Here is a 24,362-nt window from a genome sequence, read left to right on the forward strand (position 1 = left end):
TGGACACCCTTGCATTATGATTAAGAGCTCTGCCAAGACCCTCTGTGATCCTGAAGTGGCCCATAGCCTCCTAGTGGTGCAGCAATAAAACTGCTAGCACATTTGCAAAGCTAAGCAGGGTCTGGTGTGATTTCAAAGTGGATGGGAGACCACAGGTTGAGATTACTGGGTCGCAGGGAATTGGACTAGATGACCATTGGGATCCCTTCTAACTCTGATTCATAGGAGGAAAAGGCTGGATTCATTGGAGGAAAAGGCTGGGAACCGCTGCATGTTTATACAAAGTGATACCATTGGACCATTTCAGGACTAGCCAATCTGGCAATTTCCAGCTGTTTTAGACTACAGCTGCCATCATCTCTGACTATTGGCCAGGCTGGCCTGGACTGATAGGAGCGGGACGCCAAGTTGCCTATCCCTCATCCATTTAATTTAGTACTGTCTGCTAGTCGTCAGCTTTGCGGGATTTCAGGCAGGTCTTTTGCAGCCCAACCAGGGACGCTTCCACGTGGCAGCTTATTGCCTTGCAAGTTTTTCACAGTGTCCACATGATGTCCTTATCAAAATGCCACTCAATGTCCTCCCCGCCCCCACCAGACACCTGCTTTAATCTGGATTTACTGTATCTGCCGGGGGTTTTCCTACTTAATCGGATTTTCCACGGAAACATAAATCCAGATTAAATGGGAAAGTAATACCAGGCAGCAGTGTCTGGTGAGGATGAAGTTGTGTGGACACAGCACAGAGCTTGCATGCATGAGCAGTGCAGGGTCCACCAAAAATTGGACCCAGGACCTTCTGCAAGCAATGCATGTGCTCTACAACCGAGCTATGGCCCAAGGTTGTTGTTGGTTGGTTGGTTGTTGTTGTTTAAGTGTGCAGTTGGAAACAAAATGTGAAGTTCAGGGGGAGAGGGATGTGCAGTTGGAAAGCTGATTGAGTGCTGTTGGGAAAATTGGGAAAATTAGACACGTTAGGCAGTATTTGTTTATCAAGCACTTAAGTGACAGGCAATGTCAGGCGCAGCATGCTCACCAGTTAGAATGAGCTGAGTTCCCATTCTTAAAACAAACAGCCATATTTAAACACCCTCTTATTTGGGGCCAGAACATCCTCTTCTTCATTTCCAAGCAGGAGACACTTTGAGGATAAAATGGAGAGGTGGGGCAGGGGGAGAGAGACAATGCGTCACCTTGAGCTCCTTGGAGAACTTGAGCTCCTTGGGACGCAGGTGGTGCTGTGGTCTAAACCAATGAGCCTCTTGGGCTTGCCAATCAGAAGGTCGACAGTTCAAATCCCCGCAACGGGGTGAGCTCCCATTGCTCTGTCTCAGCTCCTGCCAACCAAGCAGTTTGAAAGCACACCAGTGCGAGTAGGTAAGTAGGTACCACTGCAGCGGGAAGGTAAACGGCTTTTCCGTGTGCTCTGGTTTCCATCAAGGTATTCCGTTGCGCCAGAAGTGGTTTAGTCATCTGGCCACATGACGCAGAAAGCTGTCCATGAACAAACGCCAGCTCCCTCAGCCTAAAAGCAAGATGAGCGCCACATCCCCATAGTCGCCTTTGACTGGGCTTAACCATCCAGGGGCCCTTTACCTTTTTACCTTACATTGGAGAAAAGATGGAATATAAATGTAATATAAAACAACTTAACAAATTTTCTGGCGCACCTTCGGCCCTCCGGATCAACCTTTTCTGCAGCTAAAGGAAAGGTGCTTCATAATAACTCCATTCTTAGTGTGTGACCCGTTCCATGTGAATTAAAACACCCATCTTCATTTCTTTTCCAGTGGGCTTGGCCCCTCTGTCAAGTTGTCCTCCCGCACACAGCTCCCATGACTTGCCACGAGGCTGACGCAGCGCACCTTTCCAAGAGTGGGCCTACAGGCAATTTGTTGCAGGCTGCACTTTATTAAACCCAATATCTAATTTAACACACACTTCCTAATCTTTATTCTCTTAATCAGCTCCTCTTCGTTTATTTGCCCTCCTCCCGATTGCCACCCTGGCAGCCTTCGTTCGGAGTTTTCCAAACCTCGCATTGGCCAGCCCAGGACGCTGTTCTCATTAGCGCCTGTCTTCTGAATCGGTTCCGAATGCACCCCGTCAGCTAGCCTTTCCTGAGCACCTGATAAAAGAAGCTATTTCTGTCAATACAGGTGCCCTCCATCTCCCCCACTGCCTGCCCCACTTTCCAATTATCCCTTTTCTCCTTACAGGTTCTCCACTTTCTGCGTTGACTCCCCCCTGCCTCCTTCCCCCCTCCTCTGATATCTGGGTTTCAAATCATCCTTTATTTCTACATTCTTTTCAGTACACCCTCCCTGCTACAGCTGAATTCTGCAGCATGAGTGAAATCCAAATCCAGGCTAAGGCAAAGCAGGGTCAGAGGCAAGCACACGGCAGAAAGAGAAATGTTTGCTTCTGAGCTGGAGCAGGTATAATCAATAAAGGTAACGGCCGTAAGTGGCCTTAATATCAGTCTGTTGTTGTTCATTGGCATCTGTCTGTCTTGCGAGACAATGGAGTGTTCCTCCAGGGGTGAAGTCAAACCACTGTGCTGTTGTCGTATAGTCATGTCCAACTCTTCGTGACCCCATGGACCAGAGCACGACAGGCACTCCTGTCTTCCACTGCCTCCCGCAGTTTGGTCAAACTCATGCTGGTAGCTTCGAGAACACTAGCCAACCATCTCGTCCTTCTCCTTGTGTCCTTCATCTTTCCCAACATTAGGGTCTTTTCCAGGGAGTCTTCTCTTCTCATGAGGGGGCCAAAGTACTGGAGCCTCAGCTTCAGGATCTGTCCTTCCAGTGAGCACTAAGGGCTGATTTCCTTCAGAATGGAAAGGTTTGATCTTCTTGCAGTCCATGAGACTCTCAAGAGTCTCCTCCATCAGCATAATTCAAACTTATTGTCAGAGCCACCCGAGGTCCCAGCTCACAAGAGACCAAAATCCAGTCCAAGTTATATACAAAAGGTTTTATTGAAGAACATTGTTGTCGTTACATCCAAGCTCCGTGGCTCAGCATCTGTTACCCTTAGATGTTTGAAGTCCCCTCTGAGTCAGTCCCGCCCCTGCACCAGCTTAAGAGGCTTGTACTGCTCCACCTTTTCCTCTCCTTCCTTTTCCGCAGGGTCTTCCTGCCCCCCTGTGCTCCCTCCCTTCGGGACTCCCCCGAGGCTGAGTCTTCTGACGCCTGCTCCCCCCTCCTTCGTGCTTTGGGACCAGGCTCCTCCTCAGGGCTCTCCTCATTTCCGCGCGCCTCCACATTTGAACTTGGCGCGCGTACGTTGCTTCTGACCTTCCTTTCGACCGTTACGCTACTCTCGGTACTACACTCCTCCCCTTCCTGCAGGACGTTCTGCTCCGAACTCCTTCCCCTCTCTGCTCCCTGTTCTGCTCCTTCTGACACACTGGTAACTCCACCCCCTTCACTCTGTTCCGACGGAGAGGCCGGTCCCGATCTCCAACCCCCACTGGGGATTCCCTCTTCGTTCCCCTGCTTCTGACTGCTTCCCTCTCTACTGCCCCTTGGCCTGACCAGGGGGGCTCCCTTTTGGGAATCCTCGGATTCACTTGACGGACTCACTGACAACCTCGGGTCATCGTCGTCCTCTTCCTCGTCACCCTGGGACCCCTCCCCCTCGCTCTCTGTCCCTGAAACCCTGACACTTATTATTGCAACGTATTATCAAACTTAAAACCATGGAGAGACCTGGTCTGAATAGAGACATTGGATTCTTATCTCATTATACATGATAACGCTATTTTTAGCCATCTCACCCCTTGCTTTTTCCTGTAAGGCCAATTGCAGTCTTCAACAGGTTTACCACACCCATCAGCCAATCACCCATACCCACCACTCTTCGGAGTAATACCCCTCCCCACCCTCTCACTATATATAAGGGTCTGGTGACTTCTGTTTCAGTCTGTCTGAAGAAGTGTGAATGCCCATGAAAGCTCATACCAATAACAAACTTAGCTGATCTCTAAGGTGCTACTGGAAGGATTTTTTTTATTTTGAATCAATGAAAAGGAAGTGTTGTTGTTGTTGTTGTTGTTGTTGCTGTTATTATTATTATTATTTAGTCGCTTGTTACCCTAAGGTCTCCAAGCGACTTACAACGCATTTAAAAATGTAAATGCATCAGACCATTATAACGCCCCCCCCCCAATAAAATAACCCTCATAATGGGCGCAGGGAACTTGGCAGCACAACAACACCATCTCAGTTTATCAGAAGCCTGTGAGAGGGAAAGTAAGTCTTTACTTGGTGCCAAAGTGATGGCAATGAGGGCACCAGTTTGAACTTGCTAGGAAGGGCATTCTGCAGATGGAAAGCCACAAATTGAAAAGGACTGCATAGGTTCCTGCTGGGAGAGCTGTTTCAGAAAGTAAAAACAACCCATGGTGAAACAACAGTAGCTAAATCGGGGGGCAGAGAACCTTTGGCCCTCCAGGTGTTGCTGGACTACAACTCCCATCATTCCTGACCATTGACCATGCTGGCTGGGGCTGATGGGAGTTGGAGTCCAACATTATCCTGAAGACCACAGGTTCCTTCATTCATTACTGGCCTAGGGCAATGGGGTGGAGGAGTTATTCCAAGCCATCCTGGTTTAGGAAAAAAGACTGTTGTACAAATCAACCAAGAATCTTTAAACACAGCTTTAAAAAGAGGGAATGAGACCACAAGTTGGGTGCTGTCCATCTCTTAAAGTAGACCCACTGAACTCAGTGTGTTTATTTATTACTTTTATAAACCACCTTCATCTTCCAAGGAGATCAAAGTGGTGCACATGGTTCTTCTTCCTCCTCCTCCTCATTTCATCCTCACAACAGCCCTGTGAGGTAGGTTAGGTTGGCCCTAGGTCACCCAGCGAGCTTCTTGGATGAGCGGGGATTCAAACTCTTGTCTCCCAGGTCATAGTCCAACACGCTAACCATTATGGCACACTGACTCTTTAAATACATTGGTTTCAGTGGGTCTGCTCAGAGTACGACTGGTGTGGAATAGCACACCCATTGAGTAAAGAAGTTGTTTCCATTGGCCAAGGATGCCTTCTTCCTCTTATCATCTGCAATACAACATTCACAGTACATGCACACACTCACGCACACAGAAATTCCTCTGGCCTGTACAGCTCCATGACTCAGTGGCAGCCGAACCTGTACAACAGAAATAAGAACACTACCCTCTGGCCAGAACCTTCTGCACACACCTGATGTGTCCCAATCGCTGGTGCAACATGCCCAGAAAGGTACTATTCAGGAATCCTGTTGACATACTTACCATACTGAGTCTCGATTAGATCACTATCAGTCTTGCACCTGTGGCCTAGTTCTTGCAGAAGGAATTGGTTGTGGCTACCCTGACCGCAGGTGGCGCTGTGGGTTAAAGCCTCAGCGCCTAGGACTTGCCGATCGAAAGGTCGGCGGTTCGAATCCCTGCGGCGGGGTGCGCTCCCGCTGCTCGGTCCCAGCGCCTGCCAACCTAGCAGTTCGAAAGCACCTCCGGGTGCAAGTAGATAAATAGGGACCGCTTACCAGCGGGAAGGTAAACGGCGTTTCCGTGTGCGGCTCTGGCTCGCCAGAGCAGCGATGTCACGCTGGCCACGTGACCCGGAAGTGTCTCCGGACAGCGCTGGCCCCTGGCCTCTTAAGTGAGATGGGCGCACAACCCCAGAGTCTGTCAAGACTGGCCCGTACGGGCAGGGGTACCTTTACCTTTACCTTTACCCTGACAGCAGCCTGAGAATGGCAGGTGATTGACTATTGATTATTGAATTTCTGTACCGTTTAATAGATTAAAAATATCTCTAAAGGGCATAAAGAAAACTGAAGCAACAACGGACAGCGTAAACAAAATGTTACAAGAACAGTTACACATAAAAGCGGCACATTGATGCAAAGATGCTAATACATAAAATTCAATCTCAGCTCATTTTCCTTCTAGCACACCTTCCCTCTCAAGCACCAGGTCCTTGCCCAGGATCCAAACAAACTCTCACCTCAAAAGTCACACAGCAAGAAGAGTTCCTGGAAACTGTAGACATCACCCTAGTCTCCCACTCACTGGTAGAAGAGGCAGGCTACTTGCTAATCACCTGATATTATTGCTTATTTATAGAGATTAATAAATGTATGGGGTGCTGGGGGAGGAGTAGTACCTCTGGTGGGGAAACATCGTGATCCTTTTGGGGTAGTTTGGGCCCCACCAAAGCCCCACTCAGCTCTCACCTGTGGCTTCTGGAAGATGCCAGCATGAGACAGCAGCCACACCCCGGAAACAACTTTGACTGGCTGGCTAAACCAGGTGAGGGTAGGCGATGGGTCTCAAACCCTTGGTGAATTGGGGCCCTTCCCTGCAGGCAAAAGCAGACTCTGGCAGATTGACCAATAAGGTCAATTGTGGGTCCAATGGTCAAGATCAGGGGTCAGCAAGGTTTACCGGCCACGGGCCGAATCACTCCCATGGAGATTATCCGTGGGGCGGACTGGCACAGCGTGATGCTGGAAATTGCATCTGCGCATGTCCTCAGCACCGAAAATTGCTTCTGTGCATGCCCAGATGCTGAAAATCACGCCTGCACAGAAGTGATTTTCGGCGTCTGGACATGCACAGATGCGATTTCCAGTATCTGCACATGCGCAGACGCAATTTCCGGCACCGCTCAGTGAGTCCCTGCGCCATGCCGGTTTAGCACAGCGTGGGGGGGGGCTTGCCAAGTGGGCAGCTCAGTTCAGGGGTGGCTCGTGGGCCAGTAAAACAGTCTTCGTGGGCCGCATCCGGCCCATGGGCCACACGTTGCCGACCCCTGGTCAAGATTGTGGTTTCTGCACGTGCTGTAGAGGGAAGTGAGGGGCGGGTGGTGCTTGTCAGTCTGGGAAGGGAGCCCATTTAAGAGGAGGAAACCTCTGATCCTAAACCTCTGCTGCCTTGCGGGATATCTTCAGGAAAAGAAAGGCTAAGGTAGGGGTCAGCAAACTTTTTCAACAGGGGGCTGGTCCATTGTCCCTCAGACTTTGTGGGGGACCAGACTATTTTTTTTGGGGGGGGGGATGAAAGAATTCCTATGCCCCACAAATAACCCAGAGATGCATTTTAAATAAAAGCACCCTTTCTACTCATGTAAAAACACATTGGTTCCCGGACTGTATGCGATTTAGAAGGCGATTGGGCCGGATCTGGCCCCCAGGCCTTAGTTTGCCTACCCATGGGCTCAGGAGTAAATACCAGGGGTTGCTAAGGTTTACCTCACCTGGGCTGGTTCACTCCCACAGAGATTGCTCCGGGGCCAGATCGCGTCTGTGCAGACGTGATTTTTGGCATCCGTGCATGTGCAGATGCAATTTCCAGTGTCGGCGCAGCCGCGATTTCCAGGGCTGCAGAAGCGAATCCCCGCTCCCCGCTGCACCAGTTTAGCGCAGCGTGCAGGGACTCGCTGAGCAGGCGGCTTGGTTCAGGGGCTATTTAAACAACCCTTGCCCTACAGAAATCCGGAGCGAAGTCCCTGGGACAGTTGGATGGCGCCTTGTTTGCCTCCTTCCGGCAACTCCTGCAGCCAAGCTGGTGCCAGACATCTTGCTCTGCTTTCCTCTGGACCACATCAGTGAGGCCGGGGGGGGTCTTGTCTTGTCATCTGGGCACCCCAGAACCTCCGTACGCACTGCCCAGGCTTGCGTCCCAGGGAGGTGACTTACACTTACAGAAATTCTATTATTATTTTTTAATTGATTTTAATTCGTTTTGCTACATCAAACATTAAAACAGACGAAAGAAACATACATAACACATACACACAAAAAAGAAATACATAAAAAAGAGAAATAATAATAAAGAAAAGAAAAGAAAAAACATCTCCTAACATAAGATACCAAATTAGGTTACATTTACTAAATAACACACAACACTAATTGACTTCCCTTCATCTCGGTTTCAGAATATATTATATGATTTTTTATCTGCAGTTTCTTTTCCTCAAAAAACTCTTTACATCACAAGTGTTACGTCACACCTACTGTGATTTTTAGATTTTTTACTACTGTTTCCATGTATGTCATAAATTTATTCCATTCTTTGTTAACCTTTATGTCTTTTTGATTTCTTATTTTCTGTGTCATTTTTGCCAATTCTAAATAATCAAATAGTTTGGATTGCCACTCGCTTATAGTTGGGATTTTTGATGTCTTCCAATTCTGCGCTATTAGAGTTCTGGCAGCCACTGTCGCGTACTGAAAGAGTGTTTACACTTACAGAAATTCTAATGTAATTGTGGCTGTGAAAAGTGACCAGCCCTATAAGCTCGAGTCTTGCGAGGTCTGGGAAGCCATGACACAGAGAATGCAACCTGGACTAGAGCAAAGGTGAGCCAGGAAGGAACAGTGGAAAGGCAGAGAGGGGAAGCAATGGAAGAAGCAGGGATTTGATGAAACAGGTAGCTTTGCAAAAGGAGAACAAAATGAGAGTGTGCTATTATTTCATTGGAAAGTGCTGCCCTCTAGCAGCTAGGTGCGGAATTTAGTAAGTTTAGCAAGTTTATATTTGCCTTTACTGTATATTAAAGTAGAACTGGATTTATATATTAATACCTAATATGGTATTGCAACGATTGTAAAAGGTTGCTTGGCTTCCTGTGCACGCATTTCATCCTTAAGCGAATTCTGACTGGCTATATGTTTTGCATTCATTGACATTTGTCACAAATGTTTACAGTTTTCATTCTTCCTCTTGCCTGTAAAACATGCCTTGTATCAAAGACCTTTGGCTAATTAAGCAATCTTTGGCGTTTAAACAATCTATGGGAGGGGTGATGTTTTTGTTAGTTTGTTTGACCAGAAGGGAGAAAACATGCCAGTTGGGCATGTGTCTCTGCCAGGGTCCTACTCAAGTGTAGGACGAGCTCCTGACATAGGTGGGGCATGCCCCACCGGTGTGAGAGGAGAGGATGGCAAGCGTGAATCGAGGACAAAGAAACATTTAAACATTTCATATAGTACAGTATAGCATCAGTGCCAGATTTACGTATAAACTAAACAAGCTATAGCTTAGGGCCTCACTTTCTTGGGGGGCCCTCAAAAAATTGAAGTAAAAAAAACCTAGATGTATATTTCCAAAATATAATATAAAAAACAAATAAAATAATACCTACATGCAGCAACAGTGTTTTGTGTCATGTAGGCTCCTATGATGTAAGCAATGGCCTGCTAACCTGATACCTAAAATATCACTTCTTCTTAATTGTATTTCAGTTCAACAATTATTTTGATAAAATACATATTTTGTTATGTGCAAATGGCTTGAGATTCCTATTAGGTCCATAAATTACCATATAGCATATATTCAACACACAAAAACAGCGACCATTTGTTGTGGACAAAGGACAGCTGGACATATAAAGGGCCCCATTACCTTCAGTGGCTTAGGGCCTCATCAAACCTAAATCCAGTCCTGTATAGCATATTATTGAAATATTTTTGTTTGTTTGTTTGCAGGATATGGATACGGATCTTTTTCAAAACGAGAACAAGAGCATCAACAAGGACAATCCTGGTTGCGCTCTTTTGGTTTTTCGATGTATTTCTTAGCAATAAAAAAAAATTGGCATGCGGCGCGATCAAATTCTTATTTTTTCAAAAAGCCACTACAGTAGTAGAAAAGCAGTTCTGGATTATGATACATGAAGAGCCTAAAATGATATTTAGGAGTTCAATCTTTAAAACACAAGAGGCATTTTTGCTGGGTTTGGTATCAAGTGACATCCCTAAGGATAAAAGGAATGTATTCCATTATGCAACCGCGGCAGCCAGAATTGTAGTGGCAAAAAATTTGGAGAACTGATAAAATACCAGAATTATTAGAATGGAGAACCAAATTTCTTGAATTCGCGGAGATGGCAAAATCAACAGCATCAATTAGAGGCTACTCTAATCAAAAAATTAATAAAGAGTGGGAATGCGTAAAGGAATACATGAAAAAAGTCGGTGCTGGAGTTTAAAAATTAATATGCAAAAGTTTAAAAGGCGCAAGGAGATAGGATAGTAATATATCAAGGATGGAATAACAAATAAAGTGAATAACGCAACAATAACAAAAAATAATAGGTAAAGAAGATCGCACACGGGTGGAGGGAAGTGTTGTGTTGTGGGGGAGGGAGGTGAAGGGATTAATCGAAATGGTTAAAGATTGCTATAGTGTTTTAAGAGATTTAAATTTTATATAAAAAAGGGGGGGGGAGAAAAGCAGTTTTCGTTTACAGAAATATTGTAAAATTAAGGAATGTTAGAAAGATGTCGGAATAAAACTATGTGGTTTTAGCAGGAAAGATATAAAGGATTAAGTAAAAATGAATTGATGAAAGAAGTGAAATTAAATTACAGTATATATTAAGATGGAAAGGATTTGCTGAAATATCTAACTGAACTAGAATACAAAAATGGGAAGTGTGAGGAGGTCAAGGAAGTAAGTGAATGAAAGCAAGTAAAGGGTTTTTATGTACTGTTTTCTTTTATGTATTGTTTTTTATTGTGTTGTCTGTTTTTTACTTATATTTTTTCTTCATTTGTTTTTTCTTGTTTTTCTGTAACCTTTTAAAAAAAATCTTAATAAAAATTTATATTATATAAAAAAAGAGAAAAGCAGTTTTCGGCTGTCCTTTGGCAGCCGGCAGGGGTCAGCAGCAGAACCGCTTCTCCTCCTGCTCCGCCCCCGGCCCGGACAGGGACGGAGGTTGCAATGGCTGCAGCTTCTTTTGCGAGAGGCGCCGGACTCTGCAGCGCGCAGCTCCCGCGGCCGCTGCTCCGCACCCAGCGCGCCTTTGCAAGCGGCGGCGGCACGCCCGGGCGGAGGCAGCATTGCCAGCAAGTTCCCGCGGAGCCGAGGCTGACTCGCACGTGGCAGCAGGATGGGATCAGGTGGGCCGGACAGAGGAGGAATGGGCTTGTTTATTTGCATTTCTGTTCCGCTTTCCCCTCCAAAAAGCTCCAGGAGGTTGGCGTGCACGGTTCTCACCCTGTGCACCATTCTCCATTTCATCCTCACAATCACCCCGTGAGGTTGGTTAGGGATTTGAACCCTGGTCTCCCACGTCCTAGTCCGACGGTCTAACCACTGCACCACTGCCTGTGACGCACGAACGGACCCAGAGAATTTGGGTTAGGGAGGTTTGCCTGTTCGCCTCCCTGCCAACTGCTCATCTCTTTGCCATGGTCAAGTTTCTAGTCCCTTTCAAGTCCCTTGAGCTTTTATGTCAACTGGAAAGAGAGTGAGTGGCATTTTTTGGGACAGGGGAATTGCTTAGGGAGGGGGTAAAGAAACTGACCCTCCTCTAGTTTTTTTTGAGGGGGGGCGCAAAACTCCTGCCATCTGTGACCATTGGTCATGCTGGCCGAGGCTGGTGAGAGTTGGGTTCCAGCAACAGCTGGAACATGTTCCTCCGCCCCTCATGCTGCGCGAATGACTTTTTTGAGAGTTCCGCTTCATCTCTTTTAAACATATGAGCATAGAGAATGGGCAAGATCCTGCAGTGAGCAAGGGCTAGTCTGGATGACCTTTGGGGACCTCTTCTGACTTCAAAATTCTGTTGTTCCTGCTGCTGGGCAAACGTGCTCTACCTGCAGACGATGTTGATATGTTCTGCCGCTGAGCATGCTAGTTTACAGAATATATATGCGTGAGCTGAACTGGGGCAAGGGGCAAAGGTGGCACTTTAACGGTGGACTTTGAAAACCCTATTGCCCAAATAAAACTGGAGCTGAACCAAAAACGTAGGCCTGCTTCCTTTTGTGCTGCAGCCTAGGAGGCTTTAGGCTTTACAAAGCTCTCAAGTTCTGCAAGCAAGAAATAAATTACTAGAACACAGTTTGCAGTGTTTGGGTTCCAAGTTGTTTTGAGTGCCAAGGTGTTTGAGATCCAAGGTGCGACTGTACTCATATAATTTTTAAAACACTCTTCCCCCCCTCCCCTACATTTGAAGACTAGATAGTAAGAATATGGGAACTGACAGAGTAGAATTAACTAACTTTGTAGGAGTTTATATTGGTGTAATAAGACAATGTCCAACCCTGTGAATTATTGGAAATTAAACAACCGCAATTGGTATACTTAATGTTCTTTTGCTTTGAGGCTGTTGGCAGCTCTGCTTGTTCGTTAGGTATTTTTTATCTGGTGGAGAGAGGAAAATAACTTTCTTCGCAACCATGTGAGCTAGTTAACATATATTTATGGGATGCAAATTTGATGCCTCTGGATGCTAGGCTAGGGAGCTACATTTTTGGTCCATGGGTTGCAGATGGTTCGCTTCCTACCATCTCCGGGTTGGACTGGAAATTTCCCTCTGTGAAATCCTGCAACGCAACTTCCAGTCTAGCTGTCAAATCACATTAAACCACAGTTAGAAGCAAACCGTGGTTTAGTGTGAATGCATGCCCACCGTTTCATGATGTAATGTGAATCATATTTTTACCAGAGAGGTTACAAGCACATTGATACAACCCAATCCTTTGTTACCTACAAATCTTAACACGGTGCAGACAGCTACGCATGAAAGAGTCTCTCATAAAAATTATATTTCACAGGAATATTGTTTTGAACAATCCTCTCAAGAGAAATGCACTTTCGCTCTCCATGATAAGCTCCCTCCGTGAGGATATTCTGTGTGATATTGAAAGCACCGATCTGAGAGTCATTATAATTTCAGGTATTTTGCTCATCAAACCTTCAGTATGAGGGTAGGTATGTAATTTCGGTTTTATATATTGTAATCCGCTCTGTGAGCCTTGGATGGAGGGTAGAAGAGAAATTTAATACATAATAATAGTGATAGTAATAATAATAATAATAATAATAATAATAATAATATGGGGAAATTGATCTTACAAAACCATTCAAAGTATTTGTGCCACCTTGTCATCCTTGAACAGTCTTTTGTCTAAGAAGAGACTTGTCTTCACTCCATCTCTGACACCTCCATCTATTCACCCCCAGATTCCACCCTCTCCTACATCTCTTCAATATCTGATCATATTTAATTTCTTCCCCCTCTTCAGACAATTTTTCTCTCCTTTCTGCTTTTAAAGCATCCTTACAATTTCTTTATTTGGCTACGTTTCCATCTTGCTTTGCCACCAGAAGTTATTGTGCTATTTGAAGGCGAGGGGCGTCAGTGGGTACCAGACTGCAAAATGGCAGCTGCTTGAAGGCGCGGTGCGTGGCGTAACACAAAATGGCTGCCACATCTAAAAGAACAAAAGAGGCAGACCTCCACAAAATGAACAGGGCTTTCCCCCTCAGAATGGGAGGATAGGTGGGTGTCTGGTCCTGGCATCTAGTGAACCGTGGGCATGCTGAACAAACAGGAAATGGAGGACTGCAGGTTCCCCATCTCTGCAGTAATGTGTGTGTCAGACTGTCGTTTTCTTGGCAAGGATTTGGTCATGTCGAGGATACAAGATGCACATAAAATTCTCTTGCTTCCTTTCACATGCCTTCCCCCACCCAGGAGAAGGTCCCGTTTTCTCCTCTGGGCACGACTTGAAGGAACTGGCGTTTGAGAAGGGTGAGAAGCACCAAAGAGAAGTCTTTGAGACCTGCTCTGAGGTGAGATGGTTCACATAGATGCTGCCACTGTTAAAGAGCTCGCCTGCCTGGAGGCAGTTCATCGGCTTCCCATCATGCCACAAAATTTTAATTGGATGGTCTGCTCAAAAAAACAACAACACAAACTATAAAGCATTGCTTGATCTTTCTGAAGGTAGAATCAATGGAATAACATCTGGCTGGGTGTTGGCAAGGGTAAGGAACTGTGTAGCCAGTTACCTTGATACCTAGAAGACCCAACTGCTATGACCTGCACCTTGAATAGAATTGGAGGACTGTTAACTTGGAACAGGATGGTCTGAGCATAATTTTGAGATGGGTTAGGGGCCATAGATTTGAGATGTTTTCTGTATTTGATTAGCAATGCATCGGTGTTGTATTATTAAATGCGTTCATTTGCCTTAATGAAAGTCATAAAGGATCTTGTCGTTAGAAGAATACGGGTGACACTTTCCCTCAATAATAATGATAAGAATAAGATTTATATACCACCCTTTATCCAAAGATCCCAGGGCAGTGTACAACATTTACAAAATAATTCACATAGCATAATAGGTAAAGGTAAAGGTACCCCTGCCCGTACGGGCCAGTCTTGACAGACTCTGGGGTTGTGCCCCATCTCACTCAAGAGGCCAGGGGACAGCGCTGTCCGGAGACACTTCCGGGTCACGTGGCCAGCGTGACATCGCTGCTCTGGCGAGCCAGAGCCGCACACGGAAACGCCGTTTACCTTCCCGCTGGTAAGCGGTCCCTATTTATCTACTTGCACCCGGAGGTGCTTTCGAACTGCTAGGTTGGCAGGCGCTGGGACCGAGCAGCGGGAGCGCACCCCGCCGCAGGGATTCGAACCGCCGACCTTTCGATCGGCAAGTCCTAGGCGCTGAGGCTTTAACCCACAGCGCCACCTGCGTCCCACATAGCATAATAATAAAGGCAATAAATCAATCACATTATAATAGCCCCCCCTCTATTTAAAAAGCCATGGAGTGTCTAATGCAATGATGGTTCCTGGTGAGCCTCTCCATTCCACAAATGGGGAGCCACCACAGAAAAGGTCCTTGCTTGTGTTGCCACTCTCCAAACTTCTCTGGGAGTGGGAGCACAGAGGGGGGCCTGAGATGCAGGGTTTGGGGAGAGGCGGTCCTTAAGGTGTTGTGGTCCTGAGCCCTGTAAGGCTTTATAGGTCAGCACCAGCACTTAAAAAAACTGCTTTCTTACAGGTCATGACGTTGCTCCCCAAGCTACCTGTTCCTGTAATCGCCAAAGTCAACGGCTTGGCCACGGCCGCCGGCTGCCAGTTGGTGGCCAGCTGCGATATTGCTGTGGCCAGCGAGAAATCCAGGTTCGCCACACCGGGAGTGAACGTCGGCCTGTTCTGCTCAACGCCTGGAGTAGCCCTGGGGAGATCTCTCCCAAGAAAGGTTGGCCTCGTCAAAAGAAGGATTTTGTTGCCGTACTTTGTTCACTTGTTGTACTCGCTGCAGGCAGATAGTCCCCAAACACAGTGGTCATGTTGGCACCTGAACTACAGGGGCTTCAGAACTGTGGACGTGCCATTATCAGGGCCGGCCAAAGCGTTAGGCAGAGTGAGGCTGTTGCCTCAGGCAGCTGATTTAAGATGTCTTGAAAAAGGCATCAGTTTTCATTTATTTATCCTGTGTATTTTGACTCCCACGGAGAGGCACGCTTGTGGGACATTCTGCCTCGTGCACTAAAATAACTTGGTCAGCCTTCGGTTGAGCAAGGTGGGAGGGAGACATTTGCTGTTCTGCCTTGGGCAGCAAAGTTTGGGGCTCGCCCCACTGATTATTAAACAATAAGAATTTGCCTGTGGTCTGGCAATATGTGCACAGCGACTTGGTCTCCATGGGCCAGTCGTCCATGTGGGGCTCATTCCTCTTTTATCATCCCGTGGGATTTCCCAACATGTATATACTATGGCTCCCAACCAAATACTATGATCTTCCTAGTACAGGAGTGGGGACTCTCTGACCTGAGGTCCAAATGGAGCCCTCCAAACTTCTCTGCCTGGCCCTCATCACTCTCCCTCCCCCCCCCCAGGCCACTCTCTTCACATACCTTTCTTCACACCTTCCCTCAATTTCTTTTGACGGACTAGAAGAGAGCTTCCCACACTTGGGTCTCCGGTTGTTTTTGGACAGTTGAAACATCTTTTTTCGTCTTCTCCAGTTGAGCCAAAATGGACTTATGTGCATGCATTACGGAAAGTAACATACAAAGGTGCATTACATTAGGGAAAATTGATTTGCAAAAAAAATGTATATATTAGGCAAAACTGCAAACAGACATGCCTATTTGGAGAAATTTGCATTCAAATGCTGGTGAATTTTCATGAGGACTTCAAAAGAAAATTGTGAGCTGATGTGGAGAACTGTGCTTAAAACTGGGACAAAGAGAAACTGAGAGAAACCAAAGTAGATGGATTTCTCCATCCCTATACACCACTATGTCCTCCAACAGAAGGACACAGCCAGGGGGTTCAGGAAAAAAAACCCTAGTACTCCCATCATCCCTAGCTAACAGGACCAGTGGTCAGAGACGATGGGAATTGTAGTCCAAAAAAAACAGCTGGCGACCCAAGCTTTTGGAAACTGCGTCCTTGAAATCTGATCAGGATTCTTGCTCGCCTGGATGAAGACTAGAGAGCAGAATCTGGCCCGCTGTACATTTTGCATTTGCCGCCTGGCCCCTAATTTCTTTGTTTGCGACAATTCTTTCCAGGTTGCGATGGAGATGCTGTTGACAGGAGAGCCTATGACCGCTCAGGAGGCTCTTCTGCATGGGCTCATCAGCAAAGTGGTCCCAGAAGACAAGCTGGAAGATGAGACCCTGAGAATCGCCCGCAGGATATGCGAGAGCAGCCGGCCTGTCGTGGCTCTGGGCAAATCCACCTTTTACAAACAGATGGAGCAGGACGTCGGCACTGCCTACAGAACGGCCTCCCGGGTCATGGTTGAGAACCTGGCCTTGCAGGATGGGCAGGAGGGCATCAAGGCCTTCGTCTCCAAACGCAAGCCGGCCTGGTCGCATTCCTGAACCGAAACTTCCCATAGGATGGCCAGCCTCTTTTAAGAGCCAAATCAATTGAGATCATCATAGCTGGTGCCTTCTCTCTCTGAAAATGCTAGGGACTATCATCCTGTCAAAAGTGATCCCTTGATTATGCAACAGGTCCGCCTTTGAAAATGACTGTCTGTCTGATACACATTGATCTGTTAATCTGTAGAGGTGCAATACCAAACAGGAAAGTGATGCTCGTTGCAATATCAAAACAAAGTGAATTTTAATTCAGGCTTCCTTCGGTGCTATGTAGATATAGGGATATAAAGTACTGCCTTGACGCTGAGCCAGACCATTCAGCCAATACTCTCACAGGCAGCCTCTTTCTTCTTCTGACTCTCCTCCTTGAGTCTTCTTGTTGTTTTAACTGGAGATGCAAGGGATCGAACCCAAGGCAATCTGTGCAAAGCATGCCACTAGCCTTAGCCGCTTTCTGAACGGCATGCCAAGTCCCACTCAGCACTGTGGAACCTTTTAAAGAAGTGTTGTCTATTAGCTAGTTATATCTGATTCAGATGATGGGGGACCTGTGGCCTTCCAAGACATTGTCGGACTACAACTCCCATCAGCCCCTGTTGGCATGGCCAATGGGAGTTGTAGTCTGTCAACAGCTCAAGGACCACAGGTGCCCCTTCCCCTGTTTTATGTGTTGGCATCTTTGCTACTAAGCCGGCTCTGAGTCTGCAGTCCTTCCTGTCTTCCACCATGGAGGAGAAGAGCCGAGACTTACCTCCAGTTGCTGTGGATCAGAAGACCCCCTACACACATGTCCCAAAGTTATATCCCGAGTTATACTGCCACATTTGTGCGGGTTTTGGTAGCCAGCCTTGGATGAATAGTAGGGTATCAATAGGCAATTATTGGAAGGAGGAGAGGTGTGTGTGGCCTGGGCTTCCCCAACCTAGTGCCCTCCAGAGGTTGCTGGACTACAGCTCCCATCGTTCCTAGCCTGCAGACAGGGGCAATAGGAGTTGCCCTCTGAGGACAGCAGGGGGGGGTGTAGGCAGGGTCTTGGGAGCCAGACTAGAGGGGAGGGTGGTTGGAAAAGCTCAGAAGAAATGCATTCCTGTGGGAACAGGACCCGGATCAAAAAGACAATGACAAATGGCTACCAGGTTTGCGTTTTCAGCAAGGAGCTGCTCAGCAAAAAATAGAGAATAGCTCCAGAAATACTTTGCAAATGCAGTGGTGCCCCGCAAGACAAATGCCTCGCAAGACGAAAAACCCGCTAGACGAAAGGGTTTTCCGTTTTTCGATGCGCTTCGCAAGACAAATTTCCCTATGGGCTTGCTTCGTAAGACGAAAACGTCTTGCGAGTCTTGCGATTTTTTTCGCCCCCCCTTTTTCTAAGCCGCTAAGCCGCTAATAGCCTTTTAGCCGCTAAACCGCTAAGCCTTTAATAGCCGCTAAGCTGCTAATAGCGCTAAGCCGCTAATAGGGTTGCTTCGCAAGACGAAAAAACCGCTAGACGAAGAGACTCGCGGAACGGATTATTTTCGTCTTGCGAGGCACCACTGTGAGTCTTTTCTTTTGGGAGGCGTTTCGAGGAGCCCCTGACTCCCCATTCCCCTCGCCTTGATCTTTATTAGATCTTTGATGAATCGCATAGGAGTTTTGCTGACAGCAAAGGGTTTGCCCAGCTGTGATCTTCTTGGCTGCTGCATTGCATCTGGATAGAGAGCAGATGTGATTTATTTCTCCAGCTAACCCTATAAACCTATGATTTCAAAAACCGGGATGTTTGCACCATTTCCCCAGAAAGGCACTGGTGAGATCTTATCACAAGGCACCGCACAGGAAACCCCAGCAATTGCACCTGCAGCTGCCTGACTGTAAGCTGGAAGGGGTGCTCTGAATCACCTTTGCAAACTGGGTTGCTTTGCGTTTTGAAAGGAGGAAGTGAGCTACTCCTTGCATGGTCGCCAGAGGGCGGTATCCATTCATGTTGTAATGCACAGTACCTTTTTCAGTCCTGTATGGTTTTTTTAGCTTCCCTGGTCCGAATCTAGGAAACAATAAAAAGCCAAGTATTTTAGCGTTATCTCCGCATGCACCAAGTTCTTCGATCGTTAGCTGTTTCTGATTTCTAAAAGGTGGGAGTTGTTCTAAACATCTCTGAATGTTGCAATAGGACCAGCTGCGATCAGTGACCCTCAGGCCAATCTAGAGCATGAATGGGGTCTGGGGAGAAGAGGAGCCGTAGGAAACGGCCTTGAAATGATTCAGGCTGTTGGTCCATCTAGCTCAGTATTGTCTATTCTGCACTGACTGGCAGCGCCTCTCCAGGGTTTCATGCAAGGGGTAATAATAATAATAATAATAATAATAATAATAATAATAATAATAATTTATTTATACCCCACCCATCTGGATGAGTTTCTCCAGCCACTCTGGGCGGCTTCCAATCAAGTGTTAAAAACAATACAGCATTAAATATTAAAAACTTCCCTAAACAGGGCTGCCTTCAGATGTCTTTTAAAGATAAGATAGCTGCTTATTTCCTTCACATCTGGAGGGAGGGCGGGCGCCACTACCTAGAAGGCCCTCTGTCTGGTTCCCTATAGCCTCACTTCTCACAATGAGGGAACCACCAGAAGGCCCTCAGCGCTGGACCTCATTGTCCGGGCTGAACGATGTGGGTGGAGACGCTCCTTCAGGTATACAGGACCGAGGCGGTTTAGGGCTTTAAAGGTCAACACCAACACTGTGAATTGTGCTTGGGAACATACTGGGAGCCAATGCAGATCTCTCAGGACCGGTGTTATGTGGTCCCAGCGGCCACTCCCAGTCACCAGTCTAGCTGCCGCATTCTGGATTAATTGCAGTTTCCGGGTCACCTTCAAAGGTAGCCCCATGCAGAGCGCATTACAGTAGTCCAAGTGGGAGATAACTAGAGCATGCACCACTCTGGTGAGACAGTCTGTGGGCAGGGAGGGTCTCAGCCTGTGTACCAGGTGGAGCTGGTAGACAGCCACCCTGGACACAGAATTAACTTGCGCCTCCATGGACAACTGTGAGTCCAGAATGACTCCCAGGCTGCGCACTTGGTCCTTCAGGGGCACAGTTGCCCCATTCAGGGAGTCAGCTGGGATAGCTCAGTTGGTTAGAGCGTGGTTCTGATGATGCCAAGGTTCCAGGTTCAATCCCCATATGAGACAGCCGCATTGCAGGGGGGTTGGACTAGATTAAGGTTACCAGATTTTTTTTCAATCAGCCCGGGGATATTTTTCAGCTTCAGTCAGAATGCATGGATTTTGTCAGGGGACTGATTTGTAAATCTGGGGACTGTCCCCGGGAAACGGGGATGTCTGGTAACCTTAGACTAGATGTTCCTCATGGTCCCTTTCAACTCTGCAATTCTATGATCCCATGGCATTTACACAGCCTTAAGTGGATTGAATTTGGGGTTGTTTGCGTCCAAAACTGATGCTGTTCTTCTGAGTTAACGGCCCATGTGTAGCTCAGTAGCAGATCATATATTTCACTGGCAGATCCCATTTCAGCTGAAAAGTATCTCGACTGGGCTGGAGTAGCAGAGATCCAGAGAAGCCAACTTCTATGTATATTATATTATAGACAGCATCTTAAAAAGCAGAGACATCACCTTGCCGACAAAGGTCCGTATAGTTAAAGCTATGGTTTTCCCAGTAGTGATGTATGGAAGTGAGAGCTGGACCATAAAGAAGGCTGATGGCCGAAGAATGGATGCTTTTGAATTATGGTGCTGGAGGAGACTCTTGAGAGTCCCATGGCCTGCAAGAAGATCAAACCTATCCATTCTTAAGGAAATCAGCCCTGAGTGCTCATTGGAAGGACAGATCCTGAAGCTGAGGCTCCAATACTTTGGCCACCTCATGAGAAGAGAAGACTCCCTGGAAAAGACCCGGATGTTGGGAAAGATTGAGGGCACAAGGAGAAGGGGACGACAGAGGACGAGATGGTTGGATAGTGTTCTTGAAGCTACCAGCATGAGTTTGACCAAACTGCGGGGGGCAGTGGAAGACAGGAGTGCCTGGCGTGCTCTGGTCCATGGGGTCAAGAAGAGTCGGGCACAACTAAACAACAACATGTATATTAGCTCAGGAATGAGCCCCATTAAGTTCATTAAGGCCTATGGCAAGGATGGGGAATCTAGCTCTAAAGAGGTTATTGGGCTCCCAACTCCCATCAGCGTGGCCAGTGGTCTGGGATGATGGGAGTTGTAGTCCTACAGCATATTGTGGAGCACAGGATCCTCAGAGCTACAGACTTCGGCTGCAATCTCCTAAATGTTATTGGGGAGCTCTGCAAGACCTTGTGTCGTAAATCCATGAAATCTTTGATGAACCTTGAACTGTTTTTTTCTGAGGCGCCCTAACATAGGGCTGCCTCATATGTTGCAAGTTCTTCCTATCGGACCCTAACACTTGATGAAACATGCATTGGGTCGGCTTGCTGGTTGATGAATACCACCAACTGCTTGGTTAAAATCACTTCCTAATGGAGCAGCCTATAAAGGTTCCCCAGAGATCTTTCTGGAGATAGCAAAAACACAGCTGAAAAGCGGAACTGATTTTATCGGTTTCCCTTCCCATTGGATCTGGAAAAAGAACAATGGGGTATTTGTAATTCAGTTTTTGTGCAGAGTCATCCCTAATGCCTCAGGGCAGGTGGAGAAGAATTGCCACAGCTTTTATTTGCAACCATCTGATCAATGCAGATATATAAAACAATGCCAGCTTTAGGGTTTTCTGACTCCAAGCCAGAGCTTTCCCCCCTGTGTGTTCCATAAACAAACACTAACAATGTCTTTCTGTTGTGTGTTGAACCTTGGCTACTCGATTCAAGCTTCGCGGGTGGTGTTGGTTGTGTAACAGTTTATTAAACAGGGCTATTTACAAGTCAGGGACGCAGGAGGCACTGTGGGTTAAACCACAGAGCCTAGGACTTGCTGATCAGAAGGTCGGCGGTTCAAATCCCCGCAACGGGGTGAGTTCCCGTTGCTTGGTCCCTGCTCCTGCCAACCTAGCAGTTTGAAAGCACATCAAAGTGCAAGTAGATAAATAGGTACCGCTACGGCGGGAAGGCAAAGAGCATTTCCGTGCACTGCTCTGGTTCTCCAGAAGTGGCTTAGTCATGCTGGCCCCATGACCCAGAAGCTGTATCATCAGCCAATAAAGCGAGATGAGCGCCCCAACCCCAGAGTCGGTCACGACTGGACCTAATGGTCAGGGGTCCCTTTACTTTTACTATTTACAAGTCCCTGGCAGGGCTCCTCACACAGGCCTGCAGCAGGGATTCTCCTAGTATAACAGAAAAAAGAGGAGGAGAGCCTAGAGTGTTTTGCAGTGGGGTAGGACACAGTTTAATTCCCAGCGATTACCATTCAGATTTTTTTTGCCATACTGTGGAAACGTTGAAAGCAATTGTGAACTTAATGGTTTTGGGTGTAGGTGGGTGATAGCCAATGAAACCGTTTCAGCTGCATGGGCCGTTGATTTCAAACATTCGGTTGTAAGGTGAAATTCGACATAGCACCAAGGACGTTGCTCTGTCAGTGCATGCATTCATGTTTCCCTGATGGAAATACAGTAGTACCTCGGGTTAAGTACTTAATTCGTTCCGGAGGTCCGTACTTAACCTGATACTATTCTTAACCTGAAGTACCCCTTTAGCTAATGGAGCCTCCTGCTGCTGCTGCGCCGCCGGAGCATGATTTCTGTTCTTATCCTGAAGCAAAGTTCTTAACCCGAGGTAATATTTCTGGGTTAGCGGAGTGTAACCTGAAGCGTCTGTAACCTGAGGTACCACTGTAGCTCCCCTTTGAGACTGGGGGGAGGCGCAGGAGGGGAGAAGTCCGATTGCGCTAGTTTAAAGTCCTTTGAAATAGAAAATAAACACGTTTTTAAAAAGCGAAGTGATCATTCTGTGATATTATGGCATGGGTAGGCAACCTAAGGCCCGGGGGCCGGATGCAGCCCAATCGCCTTCTCAATCCAGTCCGCAGACGGTTTGGGAATGAGGGTGGTCAATAATGCCAACACGGACTGGCAGCAGCTCTCCAAGGGTCCAAGCAGGCAGGTTTTGCATGGTACCTTCTGCATGCAAAACAGATGCTGTTCTCCTGAGTTACGCCTCTTCTGTAATACAATGTGGCTTTTTCACAAGCAAAATGAGCTTAGCCAACTTTCAATGTAGGGACACAGACAGACACCTCCTATTGAGTCAGACCATTGGCCCTGCTGGCTCAGTCTTGTCTACACTGGCTGGTAGTGGTTCTCCAAGATTCCAGACTGGGGATGTTCCCAGCCCTGCCTAGGGATGCCTGAACCTGGGACCTTTTGCATGCGAAACAGTGCTACTGAAGCGAGGCCCCCCATCATTTTGGTTGCTCTGTTCCACATTCCTCCTAGTGTTGTGTTTTGCTTGCTTGTTCCTTTTCTACGGGAGAAGAATGAAGCCGAACCTTTTGTTGCAGCCTGAAGAGTGACAAGCACATTAAGGGAAAATGCTTGTTAAAAATACATATTTTATTCAGTTATGAAAAATACATGTGTGTTAGTATGTTATTTTAAAGGTGCTTTAAAACTGTTTGCTGGGAACCAAGAATGTTGCAGAGACTAGTTTTGGTAATCGCTGTGCTCTCCTGCATCCAAGTTCTAAAGGACTCTGTAATGCCAAGTGTTTAAAGAATCAAACCTTTGGAAAACAAAGGTGTGGTCAATAGCTCTTCGGGCTTAGCAAAGTTGTTATCGCTGTGGTGTTTGCTGTGGAAATAGAAACTGATAGCTAGAGCTCAAAAAAGAAAGAAAGAATACTTAAAAGTTTTCTTCCAAAGAATCACACACTTGACACATGGACTTGTGATGGGTCGATTTTTCCATGTCGTATTTGAAAATTTCAGTCTGATCTTTTCCAATAGTCCACCTTCTTTTCCAGGGAACAATATGATCCACACACAAAAAGTCAGGAGTGTAATTGTTCTCTGCACCTGCTCCATTATTATGAATTTTACTTCCTGTGGAGGTTCAGCAGAGCCTTAACCTGAGCGCATTTATGATTGTAAGACTTCCCCAGGAAAGCAAATGTTGACTGAGGTCCTTCAAATATGAACGAGGGGTGATTTGACTAGCACCCCAATCTGGTAATCGTCTTCCATGAGTGCGAGGGAAATTGGCCTGTCTTTTATAGGTGTCACACACAAAAACCAAGTGCTGGTTTTCTCTTCCACAAACTGATATCAAATGCCAGCAGTGCCCTTCAGCTCTCTTTGTTGGACAAACAGGCCAACTCCCAAGAGACTGCGATCTACTCACAGAGTTAAAAACTGGCAGTGATCTACCCTCTTTTTTGGGGTTCAGGTCAAAGTTTTTGAGCTTCTTTTAGGGAGGAGGAAAACCTTGTTTTTGGGGGGTGCAGGGCAAAGTTGAGCTTCATTGGGGGAAGCCAGTGATCTACCAGTGATCTACCACAGGTGTTCACTGATCTACCAGTAGATTACGACCTTCCTGTTGGACATGCCTGGCCTATGCCAAAGGGTTGTTGTTGTTTAGTCGTTAAGTCGTGTCCGACTCTTCGTGACCCCATGGACCAGAGAACGCCAGGCACCTCTGTCCTCCACTGCCTCCCGCAGTTTGGTCAAACTCATGCTGGTAACCTCGAAAACACTATCCAACCATCTCGTCCTCTGTCGCCCCCTTCTCCT

The 24,362-nt window shown here is 46.9% G+C and overlaps 1 protein-coding gene and 1 long non-coding RNA gene across 3 annotated transcripts in view; one reads left to right on the forward strand and one right to left on the reverse strand.

Annotated features, from left to right (window-relative positions):
- LOC310826340 overlaps positions 1–24,362 on the reverse strand; it is a 264,239-nt gene that overhangs the window by 138,601 nt on the left and 101,276 nt on the right. The window lies entirely within an intron of this gene.
- Positions 10,706–18,715, forward strand: ECHDC3 (enoyl-CoA hydratase domain containing 3). 2 transcript variants are annotated; one of them, XM_083700889.1, is made up of 7 exons: positions 10,706–10,914; positions 12,577–12,698; positions 13,500–13,597; positions 14,818–15,018; positions 16,340–17,225; positions 17,273–17,863; positions 18,200–18,715. In XM_083700889.1, the coding sequence occupies exons 1-5, from the start codon at positions 10,736–10,738 to the stop codon at positions 16,652–16,654; spliced, it is 915 nt and encodes a 304-aa protein (XP_083557015.1). In that variant the 5' UTR covers positions 10,706–10,735; the 3' UTR covers positions 16,655–17,225; positions 17,273–17,863; positions 18,200–18,715. The 2 variants fall into 2 exon arrangements, with proteins under 2 accessions (XP_083557015.1, XP_083557014.1); XM_083700888.1 differs by having other exon boundaries at positions 10,717–10,914; positions 16,340–17,863.

The sequence above is a fragment of the Podarcis gaigeae genome (assembly GCF_964106915.1).
Source record: "Podarcis gaigeae genome assembly, chromosome: 10".
Classification (NCBI taxonomy): Eukaryota; Metazoa; Chordata; class Lepidosauria; order Squamata; family Lacertidae; genus Podarcis; species Podarcis gaigeae.

What these genes read in the sequence shown, in the direction of transcription:
- ECHDC3 (XM_083700889.1), top strand. Translation starts at nt 10,736, where the DNA reads ATGGCTGCAGCTTCTTTTGCGAGAGGCGCCGGACTCTGCAGCGCGCAG. An exon ending in GAGAGTCATTATAATTTCAG is followed by an intron (nt 12,699 to 13,499) that starts GTATTTTGCTCA and finishes TCCCCCACCCAG; the next exon opens with GAGAAGGTCCCGTTTTCTCC. An exon ending in GGAGATCTCTCCCAAGAAAG is followed by an intron (nt 15,019 to 16,339) that starts GTTGGCCTCGTC and finishes AATTCTTTCCAG; the next exon opens with GTTGCGATGGAGATGCTGTT.